The following is a 15,708-nucleotide window of genomic DNA, read 5'->3' as shown; positions in this document are numbered from 1 at the left end:
GTAGCTAGAAACGAGAGAAGATACTACTCATGTGCGACGCTACAGTACATGCGCAAGAGCTCGCTCGCAACTACTCAAACGCTACTGCAGTTGTGACGCCACGCTCATCGGAAGCAATTCATTGTTGTGAAGCACTGCATAGTCTTCCTAAAGCCTTTGACACAATTTGCTGCTGGTAAGCGATTGTATGAGCACTGAGTTTTGTAGTTGTATGTGGCGCATTTCCTTTGCAACTTAAGTTTTATATATATTTTTTCTTTTTTCTTTTTTTTCTCTCTCTCATTCATGTTTTATTGCTTCAGTATTATTATTCAGTAGCGAGATACAGTAATATTCTTTGGTAGAGTATTGGTTCTTACCAGTCAAAGTTACAAAAATTTAACTGAAAACTAAAACAATAAAAATTCCTGGATTTCTCCCAGATGAAAAAATTACCGGTTTTTTTCCGGATCTCGTGGGTCGTATAAACCTTGAACAGAGCACTACTGAAGTCAATATATTTACTTTCATCATCAACCCAAATAGTTTGCACTAACTGTAGTCTGTATGGTTTACAGACCAAATGATGTCTTAACATTTCCCAGTCGTATGAGGCATTGTCAGTTCTCTGCCCGTGTGGCAAGCAGACTTTTGGACCTCGCTTCAACATTTACCGAATTCTTTCCACCGAGTGCGAGATCAACCTAGACTCTTACTTTCATACGAGCACACTGTCTCTTCAAATTGGCAATACTAATGACAAATGTTTTTGGGACAGGTAGATCAATGCTAAAACATGAATGAAAAGCACTCTGGACCAAAATCAATGACTCAGTCTTTGCAAACTGCAGCACACAAAACACTTTCTGTTGAGCAGATGTCATCTCACTTCTGACTCACTGCTAACTGAGACAACACATTGACTGACATCTAACGCTTATTTTCTGAAACTCTAGACCAGGCTCGTCCAAACTGTGTTCCTGGGGTGCTAGCGCCCGCGATCGCCCACGGCCAGCGCCCCGGGCGAATTCGTTTGTTGTCGCAGTGGCCGAGCCGTGACGCTTAGCTGGCCATGCGGACTGCCTGCCGAGCCTCGCCATGCCACTGTACGCGCGCTTCGTGCCCACAGAGTAGAAGATAAGGTCTCAGATATGGAGCAGCAATTAATGGAGAGAGCGGCAAACTTTATTTCACTTTCTATCGCTCTTGACGAGTCCGCTGACGTTGTGGACATATCTCAGCTCATCATATTCATTCGAGGTGTTGACGACAATCTGCGTCTCACCGAAGAATTTCTCGATCTCATACCTTTAAAAGACACAACCACAGGCTTGGATATTTTTTCTAGCCATGGAAAACGTGTTAGAGTCAATGGGCTTAAAATGGGAACACCTGACCAGTGTAACAACGGATGTAGCCCCTGTGCTACGAGGGATATGACAGTTGGGTGGTCCTTATTCGCGGCAGTCCATTGTCTGATACACCAGGAGGCACTGTGCGAAGATTGTCAACATAAAAACATGTTATGGACACAGTTCTTCGAACGGTTAATTATCTTTGATCGCAAGGACTCACACATCGCCAATTAAAAGAATTTCTGGCTGATATCGAAGCGGAATACCCGGACATCCCCTACCACGCCGAAGTAAGATGGCTGAGCAGAGGAAAGGTGCTTCATCGGTTTTTCTCCTTGAGGGGTGAAATAAATACCTTTTTGGAAATGAAAGAACGTCCAGAAGAATTACTTTGTGATCTTAAGTGGGTGGCGAATTTGGCTTTTTTGAGTGACCTTACTAGTCATTTAAATTCTTTGAACATTTCACTCCAACGCGAAAATCACTATGTTCTTGATTTAGTGCAGACGATTCAAGCATTTAAAAAAAAAAAAAAAAAAAAAAAAAAAAAAAACCTATTTTTTGGGAAAAACAATTGCACAAGAAGAATTGTGGACACTTTCCTGCACTACATAGCATTAAAGAAGATGCGGATTTTTCAGATTATGTTGAAATCATTTGCAAATTACAAGAACAGTTTGAAAACAGATTTTTGGAGATAAGTGAGCTTCAATCGGCCTCAGATATATTTGTTCGCCCGTTTTCCCTTCAGCATAGGACGTCTCACAAGTGCTTAGCTGAGCGGTCTAAGGCGCTGCAGTCATGGACTGTGCGGCTGATCCGGGCGGAGGTTCGAGTCCTCCCTCGGGCATGGGTGTGTGTGTGTGTTTGTCCTTAGGATGATTTAGGTTAAGTAGTGTGTAAGCTTAGGGACTGATGACCTTAGCAGTTAAGTCCCATAAGATTAAAAAAAAAAGAAGTTTCACAAGTGCGTCAACTAGAGCTGATTGACCTGCAGTGCTATATCCGCCTGAAGGGCCGCTTTCTTTGGATGACTTTTACAGCTGTCTTCCACGAGAGAAATATCCTCTTTTGCACAAGCACGCTGCCGAAGTTCTCTCAATGTTTGGTTCCAAGTATATCTGTGAGCGCTTTTTCTCTCTTTTAAAGCTTGCTAAAACTAAGAACCGTTCATTACTTGGCGATAAAAATTTGACTAATTCTTTGAGGTTATCAGTGTCAGGGAATATTGAACCAAACATAGACAAAACCGTTTCCTCAAAAAAGAAAAAAAGTGTAAAATGTTAATTGTCTTCTTTAACAATGTTAACTGTATGTATTAAAGAGCTTTAAAGCCTTAATTCTATTTTTAGTAAGTTTTCAAACTTGGTCGTTTAAAATTATTACGTACAAAACAGAAACTAAGGATCAGATTTCTAAACTGCGAAAAGGGATACAAAAAGATGTAGCCCGAAGTATAACAAAAAATATTTACTTGTAACTGCTAACAGTAAGAAATAGACTCTATATCCCTTATAGAATATTATTTCTAAAATAGAATATTTATGACTCTAGTTCATTTAAGAAACTGATATATTTTTCAGAAGATGCCTATTGTACATATGACGAGTGTGCATGTGCAGAACTAATAGAATGAACTTGTGGGCCAGAAAACAGCTAAGATGTTCTTCGATTCTTGTTTTGGATATTGTTGTCTAAAGATTTGAGTAGTAATTCTGCCACACGAGCACTAGTTGATACCTAAACAGTAAATAGTTTGCTTGTTTTACCGCTCATCGGCCTCTTTTACAGAGGTGCGCTTCCTCTGTTATCTTGTTTGCATTGGATCTGACTGCGGGACAGTCCACCGCAGAGCAGTGCTGTGCTGTCTCACTCACTCCGCAGCTCTCTCTCTCTTGCTCCTATGCCGACACTAGCGACACACGGTCGTGGCCAGGATGCTGAACTACACTGCCTGGGGCAATTCTTGGATGAGCCTGCTCTAGACCGTGCCCATTCCAACACACTCTTCCTTTCTGGCACATCCCAATGTTTTATATTTACTGCCATTCAAAATCATGTCATTCTTTTTGAAACACCCTGTATTATTGGTACCACCTCCCCCACAATAGATTCATACACCATATTATTACTCATTGAGAAGTTCTTCCATGGAGTAGAAGTAGTTGTCAAGCATACATAACTTCAGTTTGTACGTATCAAGCAAACACAATTTCAATTTGTATTTGTCAAGCATACACAATTTCAGTTTTTATTTTAAGTTCATTTTATTATCTGTCGAATTCTTTACATCAAATGGATAGGGGGGTCAAATATTTTTATGGCTGAATTCATTTATTTCTGCACTACCCCAAGGCTGAGGGAAGGATAGTGTACGCCATTACTCTTTCTAGTATTATATTTATGAATATTACTGTTATTTTCAAACTGTGTTTGATTGTTGACAACAAAGTTCATATGACATCTGAGGATGTTGTCAATATACCCAACAGTTTTGTGAGCTGCCTAGAAAAGGTTCTAGCTCTGAGGGAAAGTTTTGCAATGCTTTCGATCTCATTTACTGTATTTGTAGATTAGGCTGTCTCAACAACATGGTGAGTCGGAGTGGTCTACAACTAAAATACAAGAAATAGTCTTATTTTTTACTCCTTCCATTATTTACAGATCCACATTTCTTTCATAAACACATTGTTAATAAAAGTAGTATAAAACAGGATCAATCTACAACATGTTATACTTACCAATGGTTTTGCTGTTTCAGCCCCAAACAAGAGGTACTGCTCATAGTTTTCAAAGAGAAGAAACTGTAATATGAGATAATTAGTTCAGATTAGTGATACGCAATACACTATGTCAGTAGTAAATTACAAGATGTAAGTGAAATATGCAAAAAAGAACAGAAATTTATCAATTACAAGCAAATAAGCATACCTGTGACAGACACAAGTACCAAATGAATTAAATAATGAGCGAAAAAAAAAAAAAAAAAAAAAAAAAAAAATTGAAATTTGGGAGAACAACACATGTGTCACTGAACAATATCTGCAACATTTAAAAACAAAGGGATACATGGGATGGATAGGCTGTCTGTATACTAGTGCCCCATATGATTCCAAGTCTCTGCTTGACGTACTGAAGTTGCTCAGCAGTATTTGTGTGCTATGCCCTTTAACCACCATGACATACGCAGCCTGCTACACATTTTAAATAGTATCTCCATGTACCCTGCCAAAATTAGATGTCCTTGCACATATCTAGAAATCTAACACTTGCCTCCTTAGATTTCTGTCATTATTAGTTGAAGAAAAAGAGTTGTTATAACATTAGATTGAGGCAATTATGCTTTGGATTGGAAAAACTATTTTACAGGAAATCCCCAAAATTCAACCTAAGGCTCCATTTTGTTTGCATTTTACTTAAATGATCTACTGCTCAATAATGACTGTCACTCAGCTCTCTTTTCAGTGATACACCTGTACCATTGAAACTACCAGTGCTAACTAAATTCCTCAAACTGCCATAAATACGACAAAAAATTAGTCAACTGATTTAACCTGGATGGTTTAAAATTAAAACAGAAAAAAATCAGTTAATGCAGTTTCAAACAAAACAAAGAAAGTTAAACGATGTTCGAATCCATTACAAAAACCAGGATTTGCAGGATTCAGACCCTGCAAATATATGAAACAGCCTGGCATTTGCACTGATGATATTATACAATGCAACCAGCACGAATATAAGCAATAATAATATACCCAGAACTATATTTTGAGGCAGCTTGAACAATATGTCCCAACCATTAATGCTTCAAATATCATCATTAGAAATTGCACAATGCAAAGCAAAGAATGTCGTGCCACCTACTTAAAAATAATCTCCTCATTATACTAAATGTTCCCTTGCTGTACATTTATGAACTGGTTATACAGGGTGTGGTGTGGGAACTTCCTTATTTGAAACATGCACCACACACCAGCCATTACTCATTCTTGTGTGGGGTTGATATGAAAGGATGGGACCTAATGTTTTTCTGAAGATCAGTTAAGTAGTTATTATTAACAACAATTTTGGTTGAAGCAAAATTATTACATATACTTCTGAAAGAAAACATACAAAATAAGGGGAATACTTATATAAAACTACAGTGCAGTGATTATACTAGGAAGAGATTACCTCAGAAGCAAATTGAGTGACTCACATTCATTGCTCTCCGCGGAGTCTCAATGAGTACGGAAGGGACAACTCCCTTCCACAGTGAGAGGAAGCTCTCCTGGCGGTAGACAGTCCGAACACAGTTGACAACGCCAGTGTAGTAGTACTGGGCTACGCCCTTGGGCGTGGATCCTGCCACCGGTGAGTGCTGCAGCTGCAAACGCGTCTTCACCACGTCAAGGGGGTGCATAACGCATACTTCCATAAATGCTGTAACATTGTGCACGTCCAGGTAAGAGTAATGTGACCGTGTAAAATATTGAACAAAATAAACATGACAAATGGGTAAACTATATACATAAAAAATGACTGACTTGCAGTTTCTTTTTAACCCTCCCCACACTGTCCCCCAGGGAAGGTGCTATATTTCCTAAAGCTAGAAAGTGCCTCACTTTCACTTGGGTAGTTGTAATATAACAACCCTAGATTTTCATATAGTAGTAGCTGATACAGGCTTCTACTGAAGCACGTGATATGCCATCAGTTTTATTAAGTCGTTGTATATTAACAATTATGTTTCTTCCTGTCATAATACCTTAAAACTGGGCAGTATTGTGAGCAAGGTATTACTTTGTGACAACAGTGTGTTCCAGCTTTTTAAAATTCAGTCTTAATCACACCACGTATGTTACAAGAACATAGGTGACCGGTTTTGGTCATATCACATGACCAACATCAGGCCCATGGCATCCTTCGAAGATGGTAGGTGGAGCACACTTCTCAGCTGCTGTGATATCACGTATGTTCTTGTAACATACCTGGTGTGATTAAGACTGAATTTTAAAAACAAAAAAAATTAAAAAAATTTTAATCACTGTTCCAAAAATGTTTATTACAATTGTTCCAGCTTTTTATTCTTGTATACTGTAACTCGGGTCAACATTCGACAAATACTTCTGTCACAGTGTGTTTTCAACATTTACCTTTGCTGCAGTGCGTTTCTCCACAATGCTGCTATTAGTGATGGAAGCTGCGAACTGAAGGTAAGTTGGTATAAATAAGTGATATGTGCGAACCATTGTGTACGAGCTGAATTTTATAAAAATTTTCTACAGCCACTGAAAAGCAAAAAAAAAATTATTTCTGCAGATTATAGGGGTAACTTTGTGACAGCACACACACCTGCAGAAAGAAGTGTGAAAATTATAAAAAACAAGTCTCATTAAAGAAATTAGGGATGTTTGTGAATAGTTCACTAAAAAAGACAGTTTTATCTTACATTATGACTTTGTTTCTAAATATAACAGAGATGCTCAGAATATTGTATTTAAAGTATTGTGACCTTTTTTTATTTTTTATTTTCCATGCTGCTGAACTTGTTAAGTGTCTAAGAATTTAAAATAACTACCTCGCTTAGAGGGCACTTTGTTAAATGTAAATGTTGTAAGCTGGTTCCACTGAACAGATGCATAACTACATGTGTGAGAGTTTTGTTTAATTACATTGCTTAATGCAGTTTCGTCTTTTTTCCATTTTTATTTTGTATCAATGATGATAAGTTTAGAATTGTTTCAATTTTAAGAACATTATAAGAAGAAATCTAGCCAAATTCAGAAATGATGAACATTTTACTGCGTGTGGGTAAAACAAAACTCATAAAATGGCACAAATAGGTAACAAAGCTAAAAGGACCTAAAGCAGGCCATCTTCGAGACTGATGAATTTAACTCCACTTCCCTCATCTCAGACTTCACGTCACAAAGTTATGCAGAGCTGGAGAGAAACTTTGTGACATTTAATATTCGATGTTTGAAATACATTATTGTATATCAGACTTCACTGCTATCGAACTTAAAGGTTAAATGTTATGAAATTCCATATATGAGGAAATTAAACGTTGCAGTACATATCTGTGTAATGTTACGTTAAAAAGTGCTAAAAATACCACAAAGTTGCCCAGTTTTACTGTATATTAATTATCACAGAACACTATTTGAAGTAATATAATGAACTGCAGTAGAAAAGTTCATTACCCCAAGTCTTCTGAAGACTTATATTCAGTCATATCAATAATGGTAAATCCAGAAAGATAGAATCTCGTTCATAAAATGTAATTTTGTATACAATATGTAAAATGTTCTGATGGCAATTTCTGGAAAACATTATAAAACAACACAGCCAAACATTCAAAATCTAAATATTTAGCTCGTTAACAGCTTTCAGCACAATTTTGAAGACAGTTGTCTGTATAAAATGATACAGCTTTACTAAGGGGCAGCGGCGAGAAGGGGAGGGGGCAGAGGGGCGACAACCACACTACCGGACCTCCTCATGTGTGAAAAACTGCAAACAACGTGTAAGAAGTGGGGATGGTGCCCCAGTTGCTGTCTTTCTACAAGGGTACTGTTCTCCAATAGCACTGGTAATGCATTGTGCAGAAAATGATGATACACTGCACCTGTTAATCTATTTGGTCCTACGCGTCTGTCAGAAACAATTCCCACAGTTGCATCGATACTAGTGATATCGATGCCTCGTTTCCACAACTGCTCGAGGATATGCACCTGCCCACACGTTTTGTGGAAATACAACGTGCCATCTCTTCTGAATCCTGCCTGCACCACCAAACACTACACATTACCTGTCACAAGTGAAACAGTCCATGTCTCAATGAGTATTGGTTTCTGTATATATAACCAAAAACTTTTCTTTTGGTTTCTGACCAGTATTACTTTCTGTAGAAATAAATGACACTTTTTTCTTTGTGTGTGATTTACTGAACAAAAATGGAACGTATGTGCATAACTTTTTGAGACTGTCTCCCTGACATTGAAGATACCTCCTCTATTTTACAGGAAGTCAGAAGATTCCTCTGGGAAAAAAAATCTAGTGTCTGTATGCTCAAACACCTCGTGTGTCACCTGGTGCAACTCTTCATTGGAACTAATTTTCTTCCCTCTCATCTCTTCTTTCTGTGGTTCACCCTTTTGGTTATGAGTTGCAGGCAACGTAAAGTGAGCATTAGGGTGCGGGGGGGGGGGGGGGGGGGGGTAATGGGGGGGGGGGGAGGGGGGGCGGAGTGTGTAAAAGTACTGAAATGTTGACCAGTGACAGATGCAACTGTTGCACAAGCAGTACTAAGTCGAACATCGTTATGTTGCAAAATGACAGCTGTAGACATATGTCCACATTGCAGACTGAAGATGATTTTTGGACATGTCGATGTGACGCACTGGTGACGTTGTTTCTCCTAGGAGTGCGTTGATACTTCCTGATGTGAACGAAAATCAGACTTAAAATACTATTAGCAACGTCTTACATAATGAATTATCTAGAAATCAAGCCATCCATTTCATTAGAGACAACAGATGATGTTTTACATCAATGAAAAGAAAGACATCTGGTGACAAAAGTACGCATTTTTAGTTGTTTGAGATGGACTTGAAATACTTTCAATAATTAACAAGCTCATGATATTTACAACTGGTTGTTCTGACCAAATCAATGTACTGTAGTAGTAGTTGTAGCAGTAGTATTATTCATTCACAGATTACTTTTACAAGGATATTGGACATACTGTGACATTATAATTCAAGAACAACCCGACAAGTAAACATTTGTGTGCAATATATTGGCAACAAAAACCCTTAACTGTATATTTCTTGGTGTACACAAGGATGATGATCTTCAGCAGTTAAGCCACAATTATTCTGAATATGGAAAAACTTGGTAGAAGCCTGCAGCTTCTCACTCAGCAGTCAAAGGTAGTTCTCAGCCAAATATTACAAATTTATATTTTGGGACAATTTTTGCTATTCTTAACTATAGGACTGTATTATAGGGCTGTGTTGTGAACATACATTTAAACTGAAAATTGGTCTTACAGAACATGGCAATAAGACTCATACACGAGTTAGGCATGAAATTTTTGCGTAACATCAATACATAATAGTATATCCCTTATTCTTTTTAAAAATTGATTATACCTTTTGTGGCCCAACAAAATGAAGAAATAAATGCATTGGTGGAGAGGATAACAGCACTATGACAAAAGAACTGCTTTCAACAATACTAAAAATTATAGAGCAGAGCCATTTATCAGAGGTTTGACTTCATTTAAAATTCTCCTAAATTTTCTTATCATACATAAGGGAGCAATTTGAGCACAAAATTAAAATATTTTTTGTCAGAAAATGTTTATATTCCTTCAAAGAATTTTATGAAGATGTCATGTATTAAATGAAATTACAACAATATTATGAAAATCACGGTTTGCTACTTGCCACATAGATGAGGCATTGAGTTGCAGACAGGCACACTGAGAAAACTACTACACATTTCAGCTTTCACACACACACACACACACACACACGGTCACTGTCTCTGGCTGCTGTGGCCTGACTGCAGACTGGAACGTCTGACATGAGCAGCAGTCCTGGGTGGTGGGGATACGGAGGCGGCACGGGGTGGGAGAAGATACTGTGCTGCCTGTGAGAATGTAAAGGGATGTGGTGGGGACAGGATAGGTGGATGGAGAGGAGGGAAGGGGGAGCAGAAAAGGCAGAGGAGAGAAGTGGAGAAGGGGAAGAGAATAGTGCGTGCAATGGTGGTGTGGAGGCATGTGCAGTGCTGGTGTGGGAGCTGGGAAGGTGATAGGTAGGTGGAGAACAGAGAATAGTGAAGGTTGAAGCCAGGGGGGTTGCAGGAACAACGAAAAGGTTAGGGCGGGCTCCCACCAGGACAATTCAGCAAAAGCTGGTGTCGGCAGGAAGGATCCAGGTGGCACAGGCTATGAAGCAATTGTCAAAATGAAGTACATCGTGTTGTGCAGCACATTCAGCAACTTGAACGGTCCAGCTGTCTCTCACTTCCCGTTTGTGAGTGATCATTTGCACCGACAGACATCTACTTACTTGTCATACCACATGGTACAATGGTTGCAGCTTAGTTTGCAAATCACATGGCTGCTTTCACAGGTAGCCCTGCCTTTACTGGAATAGGAGATGCCTATGACAGGACTGGAGTGATGTAGGTGCTGGTGGGAGGAGGTACGAGACAGGTTTCACATCGAGGTCTATTGCATGGAAGGATATAAGCCGTGGGACAAAGAATTGGGAGCAGGGGTGTAGTAGGGACAGAATGGTTGGTCGATTTGGGGGAAGAAACCAAACAACGAGGTCATCGGTTTCATCAGATTAAGGAAAGAATGGGGAAGTAAATCGGCCGTGCATTGTCAAAGGAACCATTGCAGCACTTGCCTGAAGCGATTTACGGAAATCGCGGAAAACCTAAATGACGACGGCCAAACGCAGGATTGACCCGTTGTCCTCCCAAATGCGAGTCCGGTGTGGTAACCACTGTGCCACCTCACTCGGTAGTAGGGACAGAAATGGGTACTGTGCAGTCTGGTTGGTGCTGGAATACTGATATGGGAGGGATGGGGCAGATAGTGGGAACAACAGTGGGTAGGACACTCCTCATTTCAGAGCACAAGGAGAGTTGGTCAAAATCCTGGTGGAGATTCGATTCAGTTGCCCGAGTCACGGACGGTACCGAGCCACAAGGCGAGTGCTCCTTAGTGGCCGCACAGTGGGACGTCGTGGTCACTGGAGAGACAAGGCATAGGAGACCTGTTCCTGGACGAGGTCGAGAGGGTAATTTCGGTATATGAAGACCTCAGTCCCTCCCATGAACCGTGCACCTCGCCGTTGGAGGAGGTTTGCGTGCCTCAGCGATACAGATGGCCGTACCGTAGGTGCAACCACAACGGAGGGGTATCTGTTGAGAGGCCAGACAAATGTGTGGTTCCTGAAGAGGGGCAGCAGCCTTTTCAGTAGTTGCAGGAGCAACAGTCTGGATGATAGACTGATCTGGCCTTGTAACACTAACCAAAACGGCCTTGCTGTGCTGGTACTGCAAACGGCTGAAAGTGAGGGGAAACCACAGGTGTAATTTTTCCCGAGGGCATGCAGCTTTACTGTATGATTAAATGATGATGGCGTCCTCTTGGGTAAAATATTCCGGAGGTAAAATAGTCCCCCATCCGGATCTCTGGGGGGGGGGGGGGGGGGGGACTACTCAGGAGGACGTCGTTATCAGGAGAAAGAAAACTGGCGTTCTACGGATCGGAGCGTGGAATGTCAGATCCCTTACTCGGGCAGGTAGGTTAGAAAATTTGAAAAGGGAAATGGATAGTTTAAAGTTAGATATAGTGGGAATTAGTGAAGTTCGGTGGCAGGAGGAACAAGACTTTTGGTCAGGTTAATACAGGGTTATAAATACAAAATCAAATAGGGGTAATGCAGGAGTAGGTTTAATAATGAATAAAAAATAGGAGTGGGGGTAAGCTACTACAAACAGCATAGTGAATGCATTACTGTGGCCAAGATAGACACGAAGCCCACGCCTACTACAGTAGTACAAGTTTATATGCCAACTAGCTCTGCATATGATGAAGAAATTGATGAAATGTATGATGAGATAAAACAAATTATTCAGGTAGTGAAGGGATACGAAAATTTAATAATCATGGGTGACTGGAAGTCGACAGTAGGAAAAGGAAGAGAAGGAAACGTAGTAGGTGAATATGGATTGGGGCTACGAAATGAAAGAGGAAGCCGCCTGGTAGAATTTTGCACAAAGCATAACTTAATCATAGCTAACATTTGGTTCAAGAATCATGAAAGAAGGTTGTATACGTGGAAGAACCCTGGAGATACTAAAAGGTTTCAGATAGATTATATAATGGTAAGACGGAGATTTAGGAACCAGGTTTTAAATTTTAAGACATTTCCAGGGGCAGATGTGGACTCTGACCACAATCTATTAGTTATGAACTGTAGATTAAACCTGAATGAACTGCAAAAATGTGGGGATTTGAGGAGATGGGACCCGAATAAACTGAAAGAACCAGAGGTTGTAGAGAGTTTCAGGGAGAGCATTAGCCAACGATTGACAGGAATGGGGGAAAGAAATACAGTAGAAGAAGAATGGGTAGGTTTGAGAGATGAAATAGTGAAGGCAGCAGAGGATCAAGTAAGTTAAAAGACGAGGGCTAGTAGAAATCCTTGGGTAACAGAAGCGATACTGAATTTAATTGATGAAAGGAGAAAATACAAAAATGCAGTAAGTGAAGCAGGCAAAAAGGAATACAAACATCTCAAAAATGAGATCGAAAGGAAGTGCAAAATGGCTAAGCAGGGATGGCTAGAGGACAAATGTAAGAATGTAGAGGCTTATAACCATGAGGGGTAAGATAGGTACTGCTTACAGGAAAATTAAAGAGACCTTTGGAGAAAAGAGAACCACTTGCATGAATATCAAGAGCTCAGATGGAAATCCAGTTCTAAGCAAAGAAAGGAAAGCAGAAAGGCGGAAGGAGTATATAGAGGGTCTATACAGGGCCGAAGTTCTTGAGGACAATATTATGGAAATGGAAGGGGATGTAGATGAAGATGAAATGGGAGATATGATACTGCGTGAAGGGTTTGACAGAGCACTGAAAGACGCAAGTCGAAAGAAGGCCCCGGGAGTAGACAACATTCCATTAAAACTACTGGGAGAGCCAGTCCTGCCAAAACTCTACCATCTGGTGAGCAAGATGTATGAGGCAGGCGAAATTCCCTCAGACTTCAAGAAGAATATAATAAATAATTCCAATCCCAAAGAAACAGGTGTTGACAGAAGTGAAAATTACCGAATTATCAGTTTAATAACTCACAGCTACAAAATACTAATGTGAATTCTGTACAGACGAATGGAAAAACTTGTAGAAGTCGACCTCGGGGAAGATCAGTTAGGATTCTGTAAAAATGTTGGAACACGTGAGGCAATTCTGACCCTACCACTTATCTTAGAAGAAAGATTAAGGAAAGGCAAACCTACGTTTCTAGCTTTTGTAGACTTGGAGAAAGCTTTTGACAATGTTGACTGGAATACTCTCTTTCAAACTCTGAAGGTGGCAGGGGTAAAATACAGGGAGCAAAAGGCTACTTAAAATTTGTACAGAAAGCAGATGGCAGTTATAAGAGTCGAGGGACATGAAAGGGAAGCAGTGGTTGCGAAGGGAGTGAGACAGGCTTGTAGCCTACCCCGATGCTATTCAATCTGTATATTGAGCAAGCAGTAAAGGAAACTAAAGAAAAGTTCGGAGTAGGTATTAAAATCCATGGAGAAGAAATAAAAACTGAGGTTTGCCGATGACATTGTAATTCTGTCAGAGACAGCAAAGGAGTTGGAAGAGCAGTTGAATGGAATGGACAGTGTCTTGAGTGGAGGACATAAGATGAACATCAACAAAAGCAAAACAAGGATAATGGAATGTAGTCGAATTAAGTCAGGTGATGCTGAGGGAATTAGATTAGGAAATGAGACACTTAAAGTAGTAAAGGAGTTTTGCTATTTGGGGAGCAAAATAACTGATGATGGTCGAAGTAGACAGGATATAAAATGTAGACTGGCAATGGCAAGGAAAGAGTTTCTGAAGAAGAGAAATTTGTTAACATCGAGCACTGATTTAAGTGTCAGGAAGTCGTTTCTGAAAGTATTTGTATGGAGTGTAGTCATATATGGAAGTGAAACGTGGACGATAAATAGTTTGGACAAGAAGAGAATAGAAGCTTTCGAAATGTGGTGCTACAGAAGAATGCTGAAGATTAGATGGGTAGATCACATAACTAATGAGGAGGTATTGAATAGAATTGGGGAGAAGAGGAGTTTGTGGCACAACTTGACTAGAAGAAGGGATCGGTTGGTAGGACATGTTCTGAGGCATGAAGGGATCACCAATTTAGTACTGGAGGGCAGCGTGGAGGGTAAAAATCGTAGAGGGAGACCAAGAGATGAATACACTAAACAGATTCAGAAGGATGTAGGCTGCAGTAGGTACTGGGCGATGAAGAAGCTTGCACAGGATAGAGTAGCATGGAGAGCTGCATCAAACCAGTCTCAGAACTGAAGACCACAACAACAACAACAACAACAACAAGACCTCAGTGAAATTACTTGTATTATATGAAATTATTTGTGTTGAGAATCAGTTCCAAGCGGAAGCTCATGAATTGCAACGTACTAAATATATAAAGCAGATATAAAATGGATCTGTCGTCTTATGTAAGATATAAACACACGAGAAAAAAGAAATTGTTCACGCCTTAATAGAACACACTGGTCGCTAAGGAGCACCGTAGACAGTGTAGGACGGGCACCAGACAGTCATCTTGCCCTCCAGCACTGGCATTTTGGAGACATGACAGAATGGCAGGAAGGAGCCATAGTGTTTGGATGTGCCTGTCTTTACAATGTGAATCGAGTGGTTCGATCTGTCGGTATCAACGCCGGCTGTTTGACACATCAACAGGGGTGGTTTGAAAATTGCAGAATCACCACCGGATGTCAATGGTAGGGTGACATTGTACCCCAGTAATAATATTTTGTAATTTACAAATAAACATGTGCCGCACTAGTGCTCTCGATAAGAGATCTACGGTGTGGGCGTCCCGTGAAGTGATTTCTGAAGACGGCAAAAATCCGAGATTCAAGGAGTGATTATGTAGTTCATAAAGAATGTATGAAAATAAAGGAAATTTGTGCTGATTTCCAGAACACAATGGGGGACTCTGCTCCTCCTCATTTGACTGCTGCAGAATGGAGGAACGAGTCGGATGGTGATCTGCAGTGTGTTGCCACTACCCCTAATATTTCTGCAAAATTGCATAAAATGGTCACAGAGGATAACTGACTGAAACTGCAAGGAATTGCCAAAGATGCAGGGATGTCACCTGAATGCACTTGTTACATTTTAGCGGTGAAATTGGACACGAGAAAAATAACTGCCAGACAGATGCCGTGACTCTTTAAGAGTGCAGGCTCAAAAATGGATCAAAATGGAAATGTCCGAAAAATGTTTCACTTGTTTTCAGAGCAACTGATAAGATTTTTTGCACTGGTTAGTAACTGCACGTGAAACATGGGTCCACTGCTATACCACTCAAAACAGTGGAAACTGCTATACCACTCAAAACAGTGGAATTATGTCAATTAACTGTCAGCAAGGAAAGCAAATGCAATACAGTTAGCCACAAAGGTCAAGGCATCAGTTGTCTGGAATGTGAAAGGCATTTGCCGAATACATTATTTTCTCACTTGTCAAATAATTACAGAATAATACTACACCAATCTTACCGACTGACTACAGTGAAAGATACACAAAAAGAAACTCAAT

At 40.1% G+C, this 15,708-nt stretch overlaps 1 protein-coding gene across 6 annotated transcripts in view; it reads right to left on the bottom strand.

The window, feature by feature from the left end:
* Positions 1-15,708, bottom strand: part of LOC126425120 (mitochondrial 2-oxodicarboxylate carrier-like) — a 102,148-nt gene that overhangs the window by 43,677 nt on the left and 42,763 nt on the right. For all 6 annotated transcript variants that reach the window (XM_050088054.1, XM_050088052.1, XM_050088050.1 and 3 more), the window contains 2 exons: positions 5,533-5,756; positions 4,076-4,138 (listed from right to left, as the gene is read on the bottom strand). In XM_050088054.1, the coding sequence (XP_049944011.1) occupies positions 4,076-4,138; positions 5,533-5,756 (287 nt within the window). The remainder of the gene's footprint in view (positions 1-4,075; positions 4,139-5,532; positions 5,757-15,708) is intronic.

Source organism: Schistocerca serialis, chromosome 10, assembly GCF_023864345.2.
Source record: "Schistocerca serialis cubense isolate TAMUIC-IGC-003099 chromosome 10, iqSchSeri2.2, whole genome shotgun sequence".
Taxonomy (NCBI): domain Eukaryota; kingdom Metazoa; phylum Arthropoda; class Insecta; order Orthoptera; family Acrididae; genus Schistocerca; species Schistocerca serialis.
Note: the sequence above shows the minus strand (reverse complement) of the source record. Positions and strands in the feature narration are given on the sequence as shown.